The 14,878-nt window shown below is 54.5% G+C and overlaps 1 protein-coding gene across 3 annotated transcripts; it reads right to left on the bottom strand.

Moving 5' to 3' along the window:
- Positions 1-405: 405 nt before the first annotated feature.
- On the bottom strand, positions 406-13,832 carry LOC122383944 (helicase-like transcription factor). Of its 3 annotated transcripts, none has more exons than XM_043370834.1 (4): positions 13,710-13,832; positions 6,383-9,616; positions 2,240-2,563; positions 406-1,725 (listed from the first exon to the last, which is right to left on the bottom strand). In XM_043370834.1, exons 2-4 carry the CDS (start codon positions 9,560-9,562, stop codon positions 1,198-1,200), a joined length of 4,032 nt encoding a protein of 1,343 aa, XP_043226769.1. In that variant the 5' UTR covers positions 9,563-9,616; positions 13,710-13,832; the 3' UTR covers positions 406-1,197. The 3 variants fall into 3 exon arrangements, with proteins under 3 accessions (XP_043226769.1, XP_043226772.1, XP_043226770.1); XM_043370837.1 differs by lacking the exon at positions 13,710-13,832 and adding an exon at positions 11,000-11,040; XM_043370835.1 differs by lacking the exon at positions 13,710-13,832 and adding an exon at positions 10,982-11,024.
- Between the last annotated feature and the right edge of the window lie 1,046 nt (positions 13,833-14,878).

Below are 14,878 nucleotides of genomic sequence, written 5' to 3'. Positions count from 1 at the left end.
AAACTGGTCTGTATTCCCTTATTTTCAAACCAGCGATCCCGGTGATCAGAATGCAGGTCACATTTCCATAATAGATTGGCATCGAAAAATGGGTGATAACTTCTGTGCGCGCATCGTGACCTCACGCATGACCTCAGAAAGGTTCTCAGGTCCCCAGAGTGAATCGATCAGGATGTCTTGAGTCTGGAGACAGCGGAGACTTTAGCGGGGGAGGCCAGTGGCGGACGCCGTGCAGTCTGCATCCACCCCCTAGTAGCGACATCTGTCGCTCCGCCAAATGTCAGACAAGTTCCCCGATATCCCGCTAGGTGGTGCCGTCGCTGGTGGCTGGCACAAACCACGTCATCGATTGCATAATTCGGTAACCAGGCTCTTTAGCGTGGTCGGTTACCAGCATACACGATCAATACCGTAAGGTATATTACCAACAACGACAAGCTCGGTTAAATAACCATGAAAAACATCCTTGATCGGGCAGGTTCCTATCCTGAGACAACAGCAAGGCACAATATTCGTCGGAAGTGATTTGAACAGTTCAGGCAGCTATGGTGGATTATTGATATTCTAGAAGCGTAGTGCATCATAGGACGAGAAGATAAAGATTGTTGAACCAAGAACTCTCTGTTAATACGCACTGAATTAAAACTTCATTCATCCACGGTTGACAGACACTAACCAAGCGGTCAACGTGTCATCTGGAACGTTTTAAATGGAATAGAGCGACATTGTAGCCTGCATATTGCTGGCCAACCACATAGATCAGCGAGAAATCGGGACATAGCACAGCACAGGAGGGCTCAGGAGAGCACAGGAGGGCTCAGGAGAGCACAGGAGGGCTAGGGTGAAACAGCTCCGACGGCCCATACCAATCCATCTTATTGCGTAATCTACCTCAAACAATTTACAAACTCGTGGTGGTCCACAAATTACGCAACAACTAAGCAAACACTAGCTCTACAACTCGGCAGCTTGTCCCTACACCCACTAACGAGTCTTTCCTGGCCGATGGCACTTACATATCGAGCAGCAGTCACAGCCGACGATTACTTCACCCACTCCGCGCAGTGCCGTGTAGCTGATCGCTCCACCTCGATACAGACGAGCCTCTGCACTCCCATACACAGCCCTAGTCGTTCGGGGGCGAGCCTCCGACACAACCACCGTCTGACACTGAGCCCCGAGCACTGCTTCACCCGCTCACAGGTTGAACAGTGTGCGCATATCGTTGATGAACTGCACCCGGCGCTGTTCAGCGGTCAGACCTACACCTCCGAACGTGCTGGTCATCAGCTGGCGCTTCTTCTCCTGCAGATCCATCATACGCTCCTCGACACTGTCCTTGGCCACCATTTTGACGATGGTGACGGGCCGCGTCTGGCCCAGCCGGTGGCACCGGTCGAAGCACTGCTCCTCGCTGGCTGGGTTCCAGGCCGGGTCGAGCAGGAAGACGCGCGAGGCGGCCGTCAGGTTGATGCCCTCACCGCCGGCGCGCAGCGACAGCAGCAGCACGGACGGCGCGCCGGCGGTCGTCTGCGACAGCTGCGCGATGGCGCGCCGCCGCTCCGGCAGCGACATGGTGCCGTCCAGCCGGCAGAACACCAGGCCGGCGGCCCGCAGCGGCGCCTCCAGCCGGTCCAGCAGCTTGGTGAACTGGGACACCACCAGCGCCTTGGTGGACGCGTCCTCGGCACGCATGGCGCGCAGACCCTCCATCAGGGAGTTGATCTGGGAAACGGCACATATGTCAGTGGGTCACGCGGGACGGACAAGGGCGCAAAGCTGCAGATGAAAGATAAATGCCAACGGATTCCTCATCAGTAGGATCATGGGCCGTAGTCACAGACCTACTATTTGGACGTTGGATAAGTGTGCACAACTTTGATTTTTTGCCTCGCTTGCACTTCAATTGGTTGCTGCGGCGCATTAAAAACTGCTAGCTGAGTATCACGAATGGTAAAATACACGAGGAAAAATATTATCTGAATAAGCCAGTAGAATACACACAATATGAGACAAACAAGTAACAACAGTTACTAGGAATGACGAAAAGAGGGACATCATTCTAAACATACTCATAGGACATGACAATCAGTGCAAGCCATTGTACTGTTTACCGAATGGCAGGACAGAGACGTGGCATGAATCGTCAAAATTATTCTAGTATTCAGCCCACGCACACATGACGTATCTCACACGACAGCCTACCACTCTCACATACCCATCTCTCAGTCTTTCTCACCTTGGCGCTCATGACATCATCAGCAGGCATTTCCTCCTCCTCGCCTTTCTTCTCCGCCTGGTCGGCCTTCTGCTCCTCCTCAGGCACCTCCACTAGCTGCCCGGCGCGCAGGGGGCCGCGGCACAGCGGACACTGCGGGTCGGGCGCCGCCGCCGGTCGGGGGCCCGCCGCCGCGTCCAGCAAACGGCCCACGCACGGCCGACAGAACACGTGCGAGCAGACGGTGATGACGGGCTGCCGGAGCGGCTCGAAGCAGACGGGACACTCCTCGTCGGACCCGGAGCCCAGCATCTCTGTCAGAGCGGCCACCAGCCGCTGCCGCTCCTGGGGGGTGCGAGCAGATCCAGTCAGTGTCGGGTTTGTGAGGGAGAGGATCAGGGATGTGGTACGGCCCTCCAGGTATTTAGTGGTTGGTTGCCAACATCACGATAAGCGGTCTGCATTGATGAATACGTCTAATGGCTGTTGAAAACCATTGCCGAAGTGTGTGCACGAACCCTCTTCTCATTTCTATTAAGTCATTTTACAAGAGTGTCTCTGTCATTCAAAGTTATTACACCAAATGCACATAGGCTAACCAACCACTCTTTTGCTGGAGGGCCGTACGTCGGTAGAGTGGCTCAATATCTTAAAAATAAGTCAGTTGGTGGGTGTATCAAAGATAGTGTGAGTATGCAAAGAGCGTGATTCGGTACATAACCCTCGCCGGCCGAGGGGGGGGGGGGCGGGTGCCGCCCCCCATAGGGTTTTTTCGCGATAGCTCCGAACACGCTGGCGATAGCGAGCTGAAACTTGGCATACCTGACCTTTGATCCAAGCCGGATCTTTTGACACCAACCGCATTTTTGGGTCAGGTCAGGTCACTGACCTATGACGTCATAAGTGAACCTCTGCACGGTCTTCAGATGTCGCAACTTCGCAACGCCCTCACTGCCAGAGGAGATGTCACAGGGAAATGAAACTTGCAGGATCTACTATGCATTTCAGACCCCATGAGACCCTGTTTTTCGGCGATAATTTATTTAATATTTATCCAATTGGCTTCAAATTTTCGCACAGCACATTTCAGCTCAAGCGCCAATTTTCGCTAATATGGTCTCTTAACAAAATATCAATTGTTAGGGTACTTGTCGTTGCCTCGTAATGTTAAAATCAGCTCCGTAAATCCGTCAGTGGAGTAGAGGCTATCCGTACGTAGGCGTGACGTCACAGGCACGTGACCATTAAGCTCCGCCCTCCCGGCGGACGGAGCGGTGACCTTGGCCGGTCAGTCGGATGCGTGGAGCCGACGGGGCAGTAGCCGCCGCACCCAAGGCCGTATGCCGATTGCCGGACCGGGGCGGCCCGCATTGGACGTGGCTGCCTTGCGGTTGCCGTTGCAGTAATAATGATACAGCAGAAACTAGCACTTGTTATTAGCGCACTGGCCTTCGGTATTACATTTATCGCAAATTAACCTGCACCTTGTCAATCAATAAAGATATATCTACTTTAATACTAAGTTCATGGCTAGTGACTGCATTTTTGCTTGATTGAACGCCATAAAAAAGTCCGTTGATATCAATTGACTGTGAACTGATGCAAGACGTCGGTCAGCCTACGTCAAATTTGCAAGACATGGTAAACAGTTACACCGTAGCATTTAAGAAGTGTGGTTAAAACAGGGGCGGATCCAGAAAATCTCCAAGGGAGGGGCCATTAGAAACCAGGAGGCCCCCCCCATAATCCCACCTGTTGGAGGCCCCATCTTCCCACTTGTTGGGCCCCCCCCCCCAAAAAAAAACTGCGTCTATTTAGCTTATCTAGCTGTTCAGGCAACATCTCAACATCTGTGCAGGCTTGGAGGCCCTCTGTGCAGGTTAGGAGGCCCTGTAAAAGTGGTCATCTCTGTGAGTATAAGAGACCTCCAAGTTATGAAAAGCTTTACCAATCTTCTAACAAAGAAGTCTTCTCAGCTAGTCTTCTAAGAAATAACTAAGTGGGTAGGTTAAAAAAAAAACTCATCGGATTTCGGCCACTTTATTTTCAGGAGGCCCCCTTTTCAGCTTTTTAACTTTTTAACTTTTTATTTTATTTTTGAAAAAAATCGGCCAAGGGGGGGGGGGGGCCATGGCCCCCATGGCCCCCCCTTGTATCCGCGCCTGGGTTAAAATATGAAATATATTATGCTTATGCGTATGCTTGAGATGGATTCATGTGATTGAACAACTTCAGAACTAGCCCATTTTATAACTGGCTAGATTGAGGTCACCGGACTGACTTGACCCCAGGCTTTCGTGTTGAACTGCAAATAATTAAGATACCTACCTGTAAGCAGGTACCCTACTGCCTCACTATTGGAGAGCTTGAAATGTTACTTAAGTTTCACAAAAAGACGCGATTTCTTTACTAGCCTATGCGCTTGTTTCCCTTATTCTGATGTCACATTTCTACCATGCGCAATAAATCGCACATCACATTTCTGCTCCCTTCTAAACGCTTCCCGAATAACGAACACAGCTCGTGGAGCGATGTCTGAGGCAATCGGAAGTGCTCGCGACTAATAATCCTGCTGTTTTTTATGCATAGTTAGGTATAACAGCGTCTTCAGAAACAGCAATTGACGCAGCCCGAACCATATCGATATTTTCGAGTAGTGCAGAGGCTTCGCATGATGTCATAGGTGACAATAGTGGCACGACCTGACCATGAGGTAGGCGCCAGAATGTGCATTCATTCAGATATTCAGATAGTGCATGACTCAGCTCTCTATTTAATGTTAGTTCTGGGGAGGTTAATATCCTCATTTTGATTATTCTTCATATTCTGAGCTGGATCGGTGTTGATATACCAAAAAGAGAGAAGCGGTTACCAACTCCCCCAAATGAAGAGCAAGCTTTCGCTCTGACACTTCCTGTCGATTCCATGTATGTTTCCAGTGCACGGCCCCCGTGCGACCTCTCCGCGGTGCTGCCGCCGACTGAGCCTGCATAGACCCAGCGCGGTCACGGCCAGTGGGCGGAGCTTAGTTGGGCCTGGCGCAACGTGATTGGCCAGCGCTCCCATCCAATCCGCTGCGGTAGCGAACGAGCCTCTATCCGGGTGCAAAATCTAATTAGCATTACGAGCCAATGACAAGTGCTCTAAATATTTACATTTTGTTAAGAGACCATATTGATAAAAATCGGCGCTTGAGCTGAAATGTCTAATGTCAAAATTTCAAGCCAATTAGACAAAAACTGAAGAAATTATCGCCGAAAAACAGGGTCTCACGGGGTCTGAAATACATAGTAGTATCCATTATGAGTCCCACAACTTGTATATCTCGGATTTTTCCTAAAGGTCATATGAGGTCAGGTCATTTTCGTGACCTCACCATTATAAGTCAATGGGGAAAAATGAAAACTGCTATTCTGGCGCCGGGAACGATCTCCAACTATTTCAAGCACACAGAATCGTGATTTGATGCACTCCTTGCAAGGTTAGATGCGTCACTTTTGCAATGTTGACCTTGCGTGACGTCATTTATGACGTCATCAAGGTCATATTAGTTTTTCGTCAATAACTCTTGATCAAATTGAGCTAGCGAGTCGGGAAAGCCACCAATGGACTCAGGAAGACCTGCCGAATCGAATGATATGCGACATGACCTCTTTCGACCAACTTCGTGACCTGGGGGTGCTGACCTGACCTTGACCTGAGGTCAACACCCCAAGTTGACCTGACCCGGACAAAAAGTATATCATTCGACGCGCCTGAGCAAGACGAACACGATGCTGCCAAAATCGGCGCTCTGCGGCCGTTTTTTGCGAAGTTATTCACCAAAAACTGAACCGTACCTTGGGGCACTTGACCTGACCTCAGAGGTCACCGGTTGACCTAGGACCTTAAAATCGGGTACCAATCTCTGCGTCTCGTAACGGCGCACACGCTCGTTTTTTCCGCGACGCGCTAGCTCCACCAGGGGCGAAACGGCGAGGGGGGGTCGTATCCGCCCCCCCTCGGCCGGCGCGTATGTAGAAAACCAATAGGTCCGGCGAGGGTTAAATTAGACAGTGATGAAATACAGACCCTTTACTGGCTGTAAATTGGGATGCATTAACTATGACAAATGTCGGATTCGGATACGTCGGCAAAAAGTGAGATACACATAAGACAGCTCACCTCTGGGCCGATTTCCTCTGCCGACGGCCCGGCTCCCCCCTCCTCGTCCTCTTCAGGCAGCGGCTGGTCGTGCGCCGGCACCAGCAGCGGGTGGCAGCACAGCTGGCGCAGCCGCAGCAGCATCACCAGGATCTGCACCTGGCGGCGCACGATGGTGCCGTCGCGGATGAAGCGCGCCACGCCGCGGCGACACTGCTCCTCCATCGTGTCGTAGCGGCGCCGCTGCTCGCCCTCCAGCGTCACGTGCTGGACGTAGACGTTGCGCGCCGGTAGGGAGACGATCGGCCGGCCGTCCACCTTCTGCTCCTTCAGCCGGCGCAGCGCGATCGACGCCATTAGCGTCTGCAGCCGCTCGACGGCGTCCGGACTGCCGCGCATCACCGGCTGTTCCAGCATCATACGCCACAGCGGCCGCTGCGAGGCGTATGGCTCCAGACGCAGGAAGCGTACCAGCGACCACAGGTCCTTGAGCCGGTTCTGCACCGGTGTACCGGTGAGCACCCAGCGTCGCTCGGCTCGCAGCTCGAACGCGGCGCGCGCCATCAGCGAGCGCGGGTTGCGGATCGTGTGCCCCTCGTCCAGCACCACGCGCAGATAGTGTTTGCAGAGCAGCGGGCTGTCATCTCCGTGGTCCAGCGCGCGGCCCAGAGTGGCGTACGTGGTCAGCACAATGTCGGCGTCCTCCAGGTCGGCGGCCGTGCGCTTTGGTCCGTGGTAACTGCGCACGCGCAGGTGCACGTGTTTGTGCACGTGCTGCTCCAGCTGGGTTTCCCAGTTGTCGAGCACGGACAGCGGGCAGACGATGAGCGTGGTGCGCGGTCCCCGCCAGCCGCTGCGGCCGTCACTGTCGCAGTAGGACGGCGGCACTGGGATGAAGTCCCCACTGCCGAGGCTGGTGGTGTTGGTGGTACCCGAGCCCGAAGTCGCCTTCATGAGCACAGCGTTGGCGCCGCCGGACTGACCCCGAGGGTCATCATCATCGGGGAGGAAGTCTTCGTCCGAGTCTACCGTCACGAACGTGGCCGAAGACCCGGCCGCCGAAGTGGACGCTTTGCTCGGTCTCTCTGTCGCCTCGGCCTTGACGCGCTTCAGGTCCACCTTTTCCTCCTCCTCGTCGCTCGAGTCGATGTAGCGGACGGGCTTCCTCTTGATGCGGCTTTTCCGATCTGTTACAACAACTTCCTCGGACTGTGAAAACATGTCGGAGCCCGGCTCCGCTTTGACGTTGGACGATTCCTCACAGGCCTGCCTTAACCTTTGTCTGAAGCTGCTCCAGTCGATTTTCGGTGACGGCCGACCTCCCAGCGATACTGCCTTCGGCTTGGGCGGGGGCGGCAGCGCCAGGGCGGCCGGCGCCGCCCGGCGTTTCCACGGCACCGGCACCGCCAGAGGCCTCCCCGCCTTGAAGTGCGTCAGGATCAGCGAGATCACCTGGAGCGTCTTGCCAAGGCCCATGTCGTCGGCGAGGATGCCACCGCAGACGGCGTCCGGTCCCTCGGCCACCGCGCCGCTCGACTCGCGCTTCATCATCCATCCGAGCGCCTGCTTCTGGTGCGGGTAGAGCCGACTGGCCACGGCAGAACACGGCTCTACCTCCTTCAGGGAGCGCTGCACGGCCGCCCAGCGCTCACTGACCGCCTGCTGCGGGTCGCGCGGTGTCACCAGGGTGCGGTCCGGGTCCGGCGCGCGGCCCGGCTTCACCGGGCAGAACAGGTCGTCCGGCACGGGTGGCGACGGCGGTGACGGCGCCGACGGCTCCTCCAGCTCGAAGCCCATGCTTCTGAGCCGGTCGCAGACGTGGCGGCGGTCTGCCTCGCGGCCGCGTACCGTCACCTCCAGCGCGGCGGTGCTGTTATCATGGTCCACACAGGCGGCATCCAGCCGCACCAGGCCGGCCTCGAGCAGGGGCGCCAGTGCGCCGGCGGCCGGCCGGCTCAGGTGGGCGCAGGTCAGGCCGCGCTCGGTCACCAGCCGGATGTCCCGCCGGGAGCCGGAGGAGGCCGGGGCGCCGGAGAGCAGCAGCCGTACCGGCCGGCCGCCGACCGTGAGCAGACCCGGGTAGTACTGCAGGCCCACCGCCGCGCAGAACAGCACGCCGAACGTGACGTCCGCGCCGCCGCCGGCCGTCGACGGCAGGTCGGCGCCGTCGGCCCGGCCGCGGCTCGGTCCGGCCACCGGCGAGGCTGGACGGCAGCTCGCCTGGCGACTCTGCCCGGATGGAGGCGACGCCTTCAGACCCGCCTTGGCCACCATCTCGTTCTTGACAGCCACCTTCTTTTCGAACTCGCTTTTTACACCGGTCTTCTGATCCGTTGCGGTTTTGACGCCAGCCTTTGCGGCAGTCTGAGCTACACCCTGGACGTAGCCGGCCTGCAGTCCACTCGGCCCGGGGACCGGCTCCTCGCGGCTCGGTGTACCCGGCAGGCTCCGCCGCAGCCCCTCCGTTCCCGCTGTGATACCAGCCACCAGGGATTTCACCTTATCCAGCAGAGCTGGATCGGGGCCAGGCGCTCTCGCCGCTGCTGCCGCGGCTCCGCGACCACCCCTGGCGCCGCGGCCGCGGCCTCGTCCACGCCCACGTCCAGACGCCGTCGGTGTCTGTGAGCGGGCACCGCGGCCTCTTCGCGCACCGCGTCCCCGTCCCGGCTGTGACGAGGCGCGTGTCGCCATCGCCGCCGCGGCAGCCGCAGCGATTGTAGTCGGGGTGGTAGACCGTGTGGTCGGCCCGGGTTGGCCGCACTGTGTCTGTCCTGCAGCAGGCTGCCGCACCGGCGGGACCGGCGCGTTGGGACGCGATATATCCGCGGGTGTAGCGGTAGGACGCAGTGGTCTGGCGGCGGCAGCGGGCGCAGGGGCAGCTGCAGCGGTGGTGGTAGTGGTGGCGGTCCTGGGTCCGCGCGGCCGGCGGCGCCGAGGCCGAGTCGGCAGCAGCAGCGGCCGACCCATCCACGACTCGGGAATGATGATGGGGCTGGTACTGCGCGGCGCCTGATCGCCCATCGCCGGCAGCATGATGGTGGTGCCATTCCACGTGTCTGGGATGACGATGGGGCAGACGCTGCTGCCCTCCTCGCCGCTCGAGTCGTCATCGACCAGGATGGGGCTGGACGCTCCCGTAGCGCCGGCAGCGCCGCTCAGACTGTTGGTCCGACCGCTGGGGCCGGCCGCCCATCCAGACATAGTGGCTCAGCAGCCAGCTACTCGCATATTAAAACTGGATTCACAGCTACAATTCTGCAATAACGAAAATAGATACTTAGGTTAGGACAGGTATTATCACCAGAAAGGCGCCAGACTATCTAGACGTGAAGCAGGCTACCAAATCTGTCATTCAACTCATTAAACTTGTTTGCGTCGAACATATCGTAAGTAAGACAGCACCTGATAAGAGGGAGCACATTTTGGAAATATTTTATCGTGATTCCGACGACATACTAAATCCGAGCTAAGTAGCAGGTTAACCCGCGCGCCCGCTGTCTTATGACGGGTTAGGAAGGGAGGAGGGAGCATCTCGATGGAGGAGGGAGAGCGAGATTATGCCCACAGCCAGCTACCGAACTTGTGATTCGAGAGAAGAAAACGGAGAGCGAAATCGCGGCCACGCATAACTGGGGTATTTTACATAACGCGGTTGACTGGGGGGAGGGGGAGGGGGCTCTACGGGCAAAAGGGTTTCTGGAATTTTGTATCATGTCATTTTGTTGGTTTGACGCAGGCTTTTAGCTGAAAGCTCACTGTATGTAATATAACTTTTGTCTTTTATCTTTAATCTTACTTTTTCAAGGAAAAGGTCAATGCTTCTTAACATAATTATGCTTACTATGTTTCTGGTTAAACAAATTAACACCATTAACCCTCGCCCCCACATAGGGGGGGGGTTGCAACCCCCCTGGTAGTTTCTTCTGCTCTGCACTCAACATTTTTAAAGCTAGAAGCCTGATTATTTGTATAGCTGCTTCTCTATTCTTTTTCAGCATCCACTGAAATTGTCAAGCTTCTGTGGTTTTTGGCTTCAGAGATATGACCTTGCATTTCAGGTCATGTCATGGCCCAAATAACCAATTCTCAACATCTTGCATTAGCTATGGGTCTTGTGAGCTTTTGACACCTTGATTTCTGTATGTTTTTGCTAGTCTTACCTCCCACCTTGACCTATCATGGAACAGGTTATTCGACAATGTGCAGATGTCAGGGTCAGGGTCAAGGTCAACCTAGGTTATCTAAAAACATTGCATTTTAGGCTTGCTGAATTTACTTTTCGTGAAGTTTTATGACTGCATTTTTGGTAAAAGGCAAAAGCTTCTCAGATCATGATCACATGTAATTGGGACACACAAACCAATCGGTGCACACATCAGTATACACACAGACACACACAGACATGCAAACAGATATAAATTTTTAGTTTGATCTAGAACTGGCAAAAAGGTTGTTCTGTGTTGTGCCAATCACGCCGCAATTGTTAGATTCGCGGCGCAGGTACTATCACGGCGGTTTTCTTTAAAAAACTACGATATTCTGCACCATAAACACAAAAAAGAGGATCGAGTGCCACATAAAAATCCAATTCCAGCTTTCTTCAATCAATACAATACCAACCGAAATTGAAATACCCACCGTTCTCAATCCTGCTCAATCCCGTGCCACGGGAACCAACACGAATCGCGCCATTTACAAGGTTTAAAAATAACATACCAACCAATGATAACACTACTCAGCCGCCACCCCTGCAGCCATCTAATAACTCAGGAACTACTGAGTTGTTAGAAACGAAGACGCTAATAGTCGATTTGCCGTATGCAATTTTATTACCAGTTTCGAATATGGTGACCTCAGGTGACCTAAGTGACCTTAAGAGGTCACATGCCTGTTTTCGTCTATGGCAGTCATTCTATAACTCAGGGACCAAGTCAGGGACTACTGGGCCGATCGAACCAAAAACACCACCAGTCGATCTTTGGTCGATCTGCCGTATGCAATTTCACCCTATATACGGCCTTGATTTCACCACATAAATATATAAATAGATTTCACCAGCCGTTTCGAATAGGTATATAGTGGCCTCAGGCAGCCTCGGTGACCTTGGGAGGTCACATAACCGTTTTCGCCTTTGGCAATTGGCAGCCATTGCCCATTATATAGGTAACTCAAGAACTCATAGGCGCGGGAGCCGGGGGGGCAGTGGGGGCAGCTTGCCCCCCAACTCTGGGGCCGTGGGGGCGGTGCCCCCACAGCTTTGAGACGGAATACCACACTTTTTTTTGCAAATGTTTTCTTTTTTTGTTGAAAAAGCCGAGGGGTGAAAAATAAGTGGCCTAAAACCGGTGAGAAAACTAGATTTGGGGGTACCCTAGGTTAATCTCTATTATGGTGTGCCCCCCCCCCCCCCCCCCCCCCTCCCAGTCGGAAAGTAGTTCCCGCGCCCCTGCAAGAACTACTGGGCCGATTGAGACGAAAACATCACCCGTCTATTCACCGCGTATGCAATGTCATTAGCTGTTTCGAATATGGTGACATCAGGTGACCTCGGTGGCCTCGAAAGGCCTACCTACTTGACGGTTTCGCCAATAGAAGCCATTCTATAACTCAGGAACTACTGAGCTTATCAAGACGAAAGCACCACCAGCCGATTCGCCGTATGCGATTGCATCTGACGTTTCAATATGGTGACCTCAAGTGACCTCGGTGACCTTGGGAGGTCACATAACCGCTTTCGGCTATGGTCTTCGCCTTTGAAGGTCACTTCAAGGTCAGTGGTCAGTGAGGTCACCTTGTTTGGAAATTGGAACAGCTAATGGAATCGCATACGGCGAATCGACTGGTGGTGTTTTTCGTCTCGATCGGCCCAGTAGGTACTGTTCCTGTCTAGTGAGTTATAGAATGGCTGCAATGGGCGAAAACGGTAGTGACCCGTGGTTGTGACCTTCCAAGGTCACTGAGGTCACCTAAGGTCACCAACGCGTGATGTTACTGGTGGTTTGACTTCATGACAACAGCCTTTAAATAGTATCAGCATGTTGGATCAAAACCCAAAATATATCCCGCGCCGGGCCGGTGCTCCGAGGCGAGATTCCGCGCCGGGCCGGGGTGTGTGTCTGAACACCCCCCCCCCCCCCCTTCTAACTCGGCTCCTGGGCCATGTAGCGACACGCGGTAAGCGGCAATTGAAAGAACATCCAAAATAAGGACGAGAACACTTCAGTCATTTTTTGGGTCAGGTCAAAGGCCAGGTCACCAGAGGTCACCAAAGGTAAAATGTTGACTATTTCAACATTTTGGAAATTGCCAACGGCTATCTCGGGAACCGATAGAGCTATAGCGCCGCAGAGAAGCGCATTCGGTAGCCCTTTTACAGACCTTTCTGATTATTGTTCTCAGATTTTACATCAGGTCAACGGTTTAGCCTCCAGAGTCCAGAGAGCAAAAACTCCAAAAATAGCCGTTTTTACGAAATGCGTTTTTCGGTAATAACTTTTGACTCAAAAGAGCCATGACATCACCTTTGCCAGCATCGTGTTCTTCTCGTCGAGACGCGTCGAATAAACTATAATTTGACCTTGAAAGGTCAACTTCAAAATTTGACCTCAGGTCAAGGAGTTATTAGCGAAAAACTGTTAGATTCTGTTCGTGACCTGAGATGACCTCGGGGACATGACAAGGGGTCACAGTTGCCATTTTCCGGTTCAGTGTGTCAATTTTACCTTCATCTCGATGTTTGAGAGTGTCTAGAATAGCGTTCGTGCAAAACAGACGCTTTTCAATTTTCTTCCAATGACTTAAAATGGAGAGGCCGCAAAATTGACCTGACCTTAGGTCACCGATATCAAAATTCCGAGATATACATTTTATAGATAATGTTGCTCTAATCAATCGCTAAAAGTTTTAAGGCAATCGATCAGTCGGTGTAGCTATGACGAGCATTCTTATTTTTCTGAGGTGATGTCACTTGGCGTGACCTGGTGACCTGACCTAAGGCGACCTGGGTCTGAAATTTTCACAACATGTGCGAAAAAGATGCACGAACAGGTGTGCCAAAAACGGCGGCGTTTTGAGATATCTGCGAAAAAAAAACCCAGGAGGGTGGGGTGTTCAAACACCCCTCCCCCCCCCCGGCTCGGCGCGGGATATCATAATAAAAGCAGGTTCAAACTACGCTCCCTAACCCCTTCGCTTCGGTGAGTACCAATTTGTACAGCAATGCACCCCGGGACAAAAACCACCCTACCCCTCCCCGCCAGCACAGGACAGGTGACGCGAGACGTGACCGCCCTCAGCGGCCGACAGGGGAGGGGGAGGGGTGTGGGGAGGGGCGCCGTGCGTGACTCACCTGACCAACCGGCCGGGGATGGGCCTCCCCTGCCCTGCCGGTCCTCCCCTGGTGTTCCGCTCCGATGACCAGAGGCGGGACGGGCCGACGGCCGGCCGGCCGGTCAGGGTCGGCGGCTCGAGCGGTGTGGCGCTGGCGGCTGGGCCCTGCACCGGTGACCTCCCGTCAGACGGGCAGGGTGGATGGCGGGGTGGAGCGACAGCGATACCGCTGCTCAATCAGCTTGTTTTCCCAGTTGAGCGATAGTGGTATCGCGGAACTCGCGAGGTGCACGAGACATGAATACCTGAGGAGTGGTAGGTATTAGGGGTATAGAGATTAGAGATATACCATTGTTTTGCCCTCCAGCACCCTCTGCTGCCGATTTGATAAGACCGGGACGCCAAAGTAGAAATTCACCATTTGCGCTGAGTTGACGATTGCAAAGTTCCGTGCCAAATGATCGCACCTGCACCTTCTCATTTGACCCGTCACTTGCAGTAGCTTAACTCACTGTCTCCGACAGTGACGGCGCGAGACACTCTCAGCAGATCTATAATCACCCGTGACAGTGCTGAGAAAATGGCCACTGCTGGGCCCCCTCCCTCTGTGCCGCTCTCCAAAGCCCCGCTCTGCTGTGATCCCGATCCCACACCGGCGCGGCGGCCGCCGGAGAAATTCAGCCGGCGACGTTTTTACACGGCCGACAAGCATGTGAGCGGCCTAGACACCAATGAATGGTGACGATGTACGGGATAGCATTGACAGTATAATGACGCCAGAAAGCGAAGGGAATCGGCAGCCAGCCACCAAAAAGTTTCGCAAAAACATAATTACTGCCGCTGCGCTCTGCGTTCACCGACCCTCCCGTAATCACGAAATCAGTGTGGCGTACCGGGACTCGGCGCCGCCAGATCGACAAAACACCCACGGCGCGCGGCAGGGTCTACGGAATGGTGCCGCAACTAGGGAGCCCAGCTGCCGCGCCAGCCGGTACATACCGAGATGCCCTCAGCGGAGAGCCGCGGGTGTTGTATCTGATTTCGCCGCTGTTTGACGGCAGGAGCGGCGCTTTTCGCCGCTCGCGGTCGCCGGTGGACCACTTTCGATTGTCGCGCGCGGCGGCGGGGCGACAGCCGGCTAACGTCCGACCTCGTTCCCCAGATGAGTGGATCTCCCAGCCGGCTGTC

This window comes from Amphibalanus amphitrite, unplaced genomic scaffold, assembly GCF_019059575.1.
Source record: "Amphibalanus amphitrite isolate SeventyFive unplaced genomic scaffold, NRLGWU_Aamphi_draft 000177F_arrow, whole genome shotgun sequence".
Classification (NCBI taxonomy): Eukaryota; Metazoa; Arthropoda; class Thecostraca; order Balanomorpha; family Balanidae; genus Amphibalanus; species Amphibalanus amphitrite.
The sequence above is the reverse complement of the archived record's forward strand: the minus strand, read 5'-3'. Positions and strand labels throughout refer to the sequence as shown.

What these genes read in the sequence shown, in the direction of transcription:
- LOC122383944 (XM_043370834.1), bottom strand. Translation starts at nt 9,562, where the DNA reads ATGTCTGGATGGGCGGCCGGCCCCAGCGGTCGGACCAACAGTCTGAGC. An exon ending in CAGAGGAAATCGGCCCAGAG is followed by an intron (nt 2,564 to 6,382) that starts GTGAGCTGTCTT and finishes CGCACCCCCCAG; the next exon opens with GAGCGGCAGCGGCTGGTGGC. An exon ending in ATGATGTCATGAGCGCCAAG is followed by an intron (nt 1,726 to 2,239) that starts GTGAGAAAGACT and finishes GCCGTTTCCCAG; the next exon opens with ATCAACTCCCTGATGGAGGG.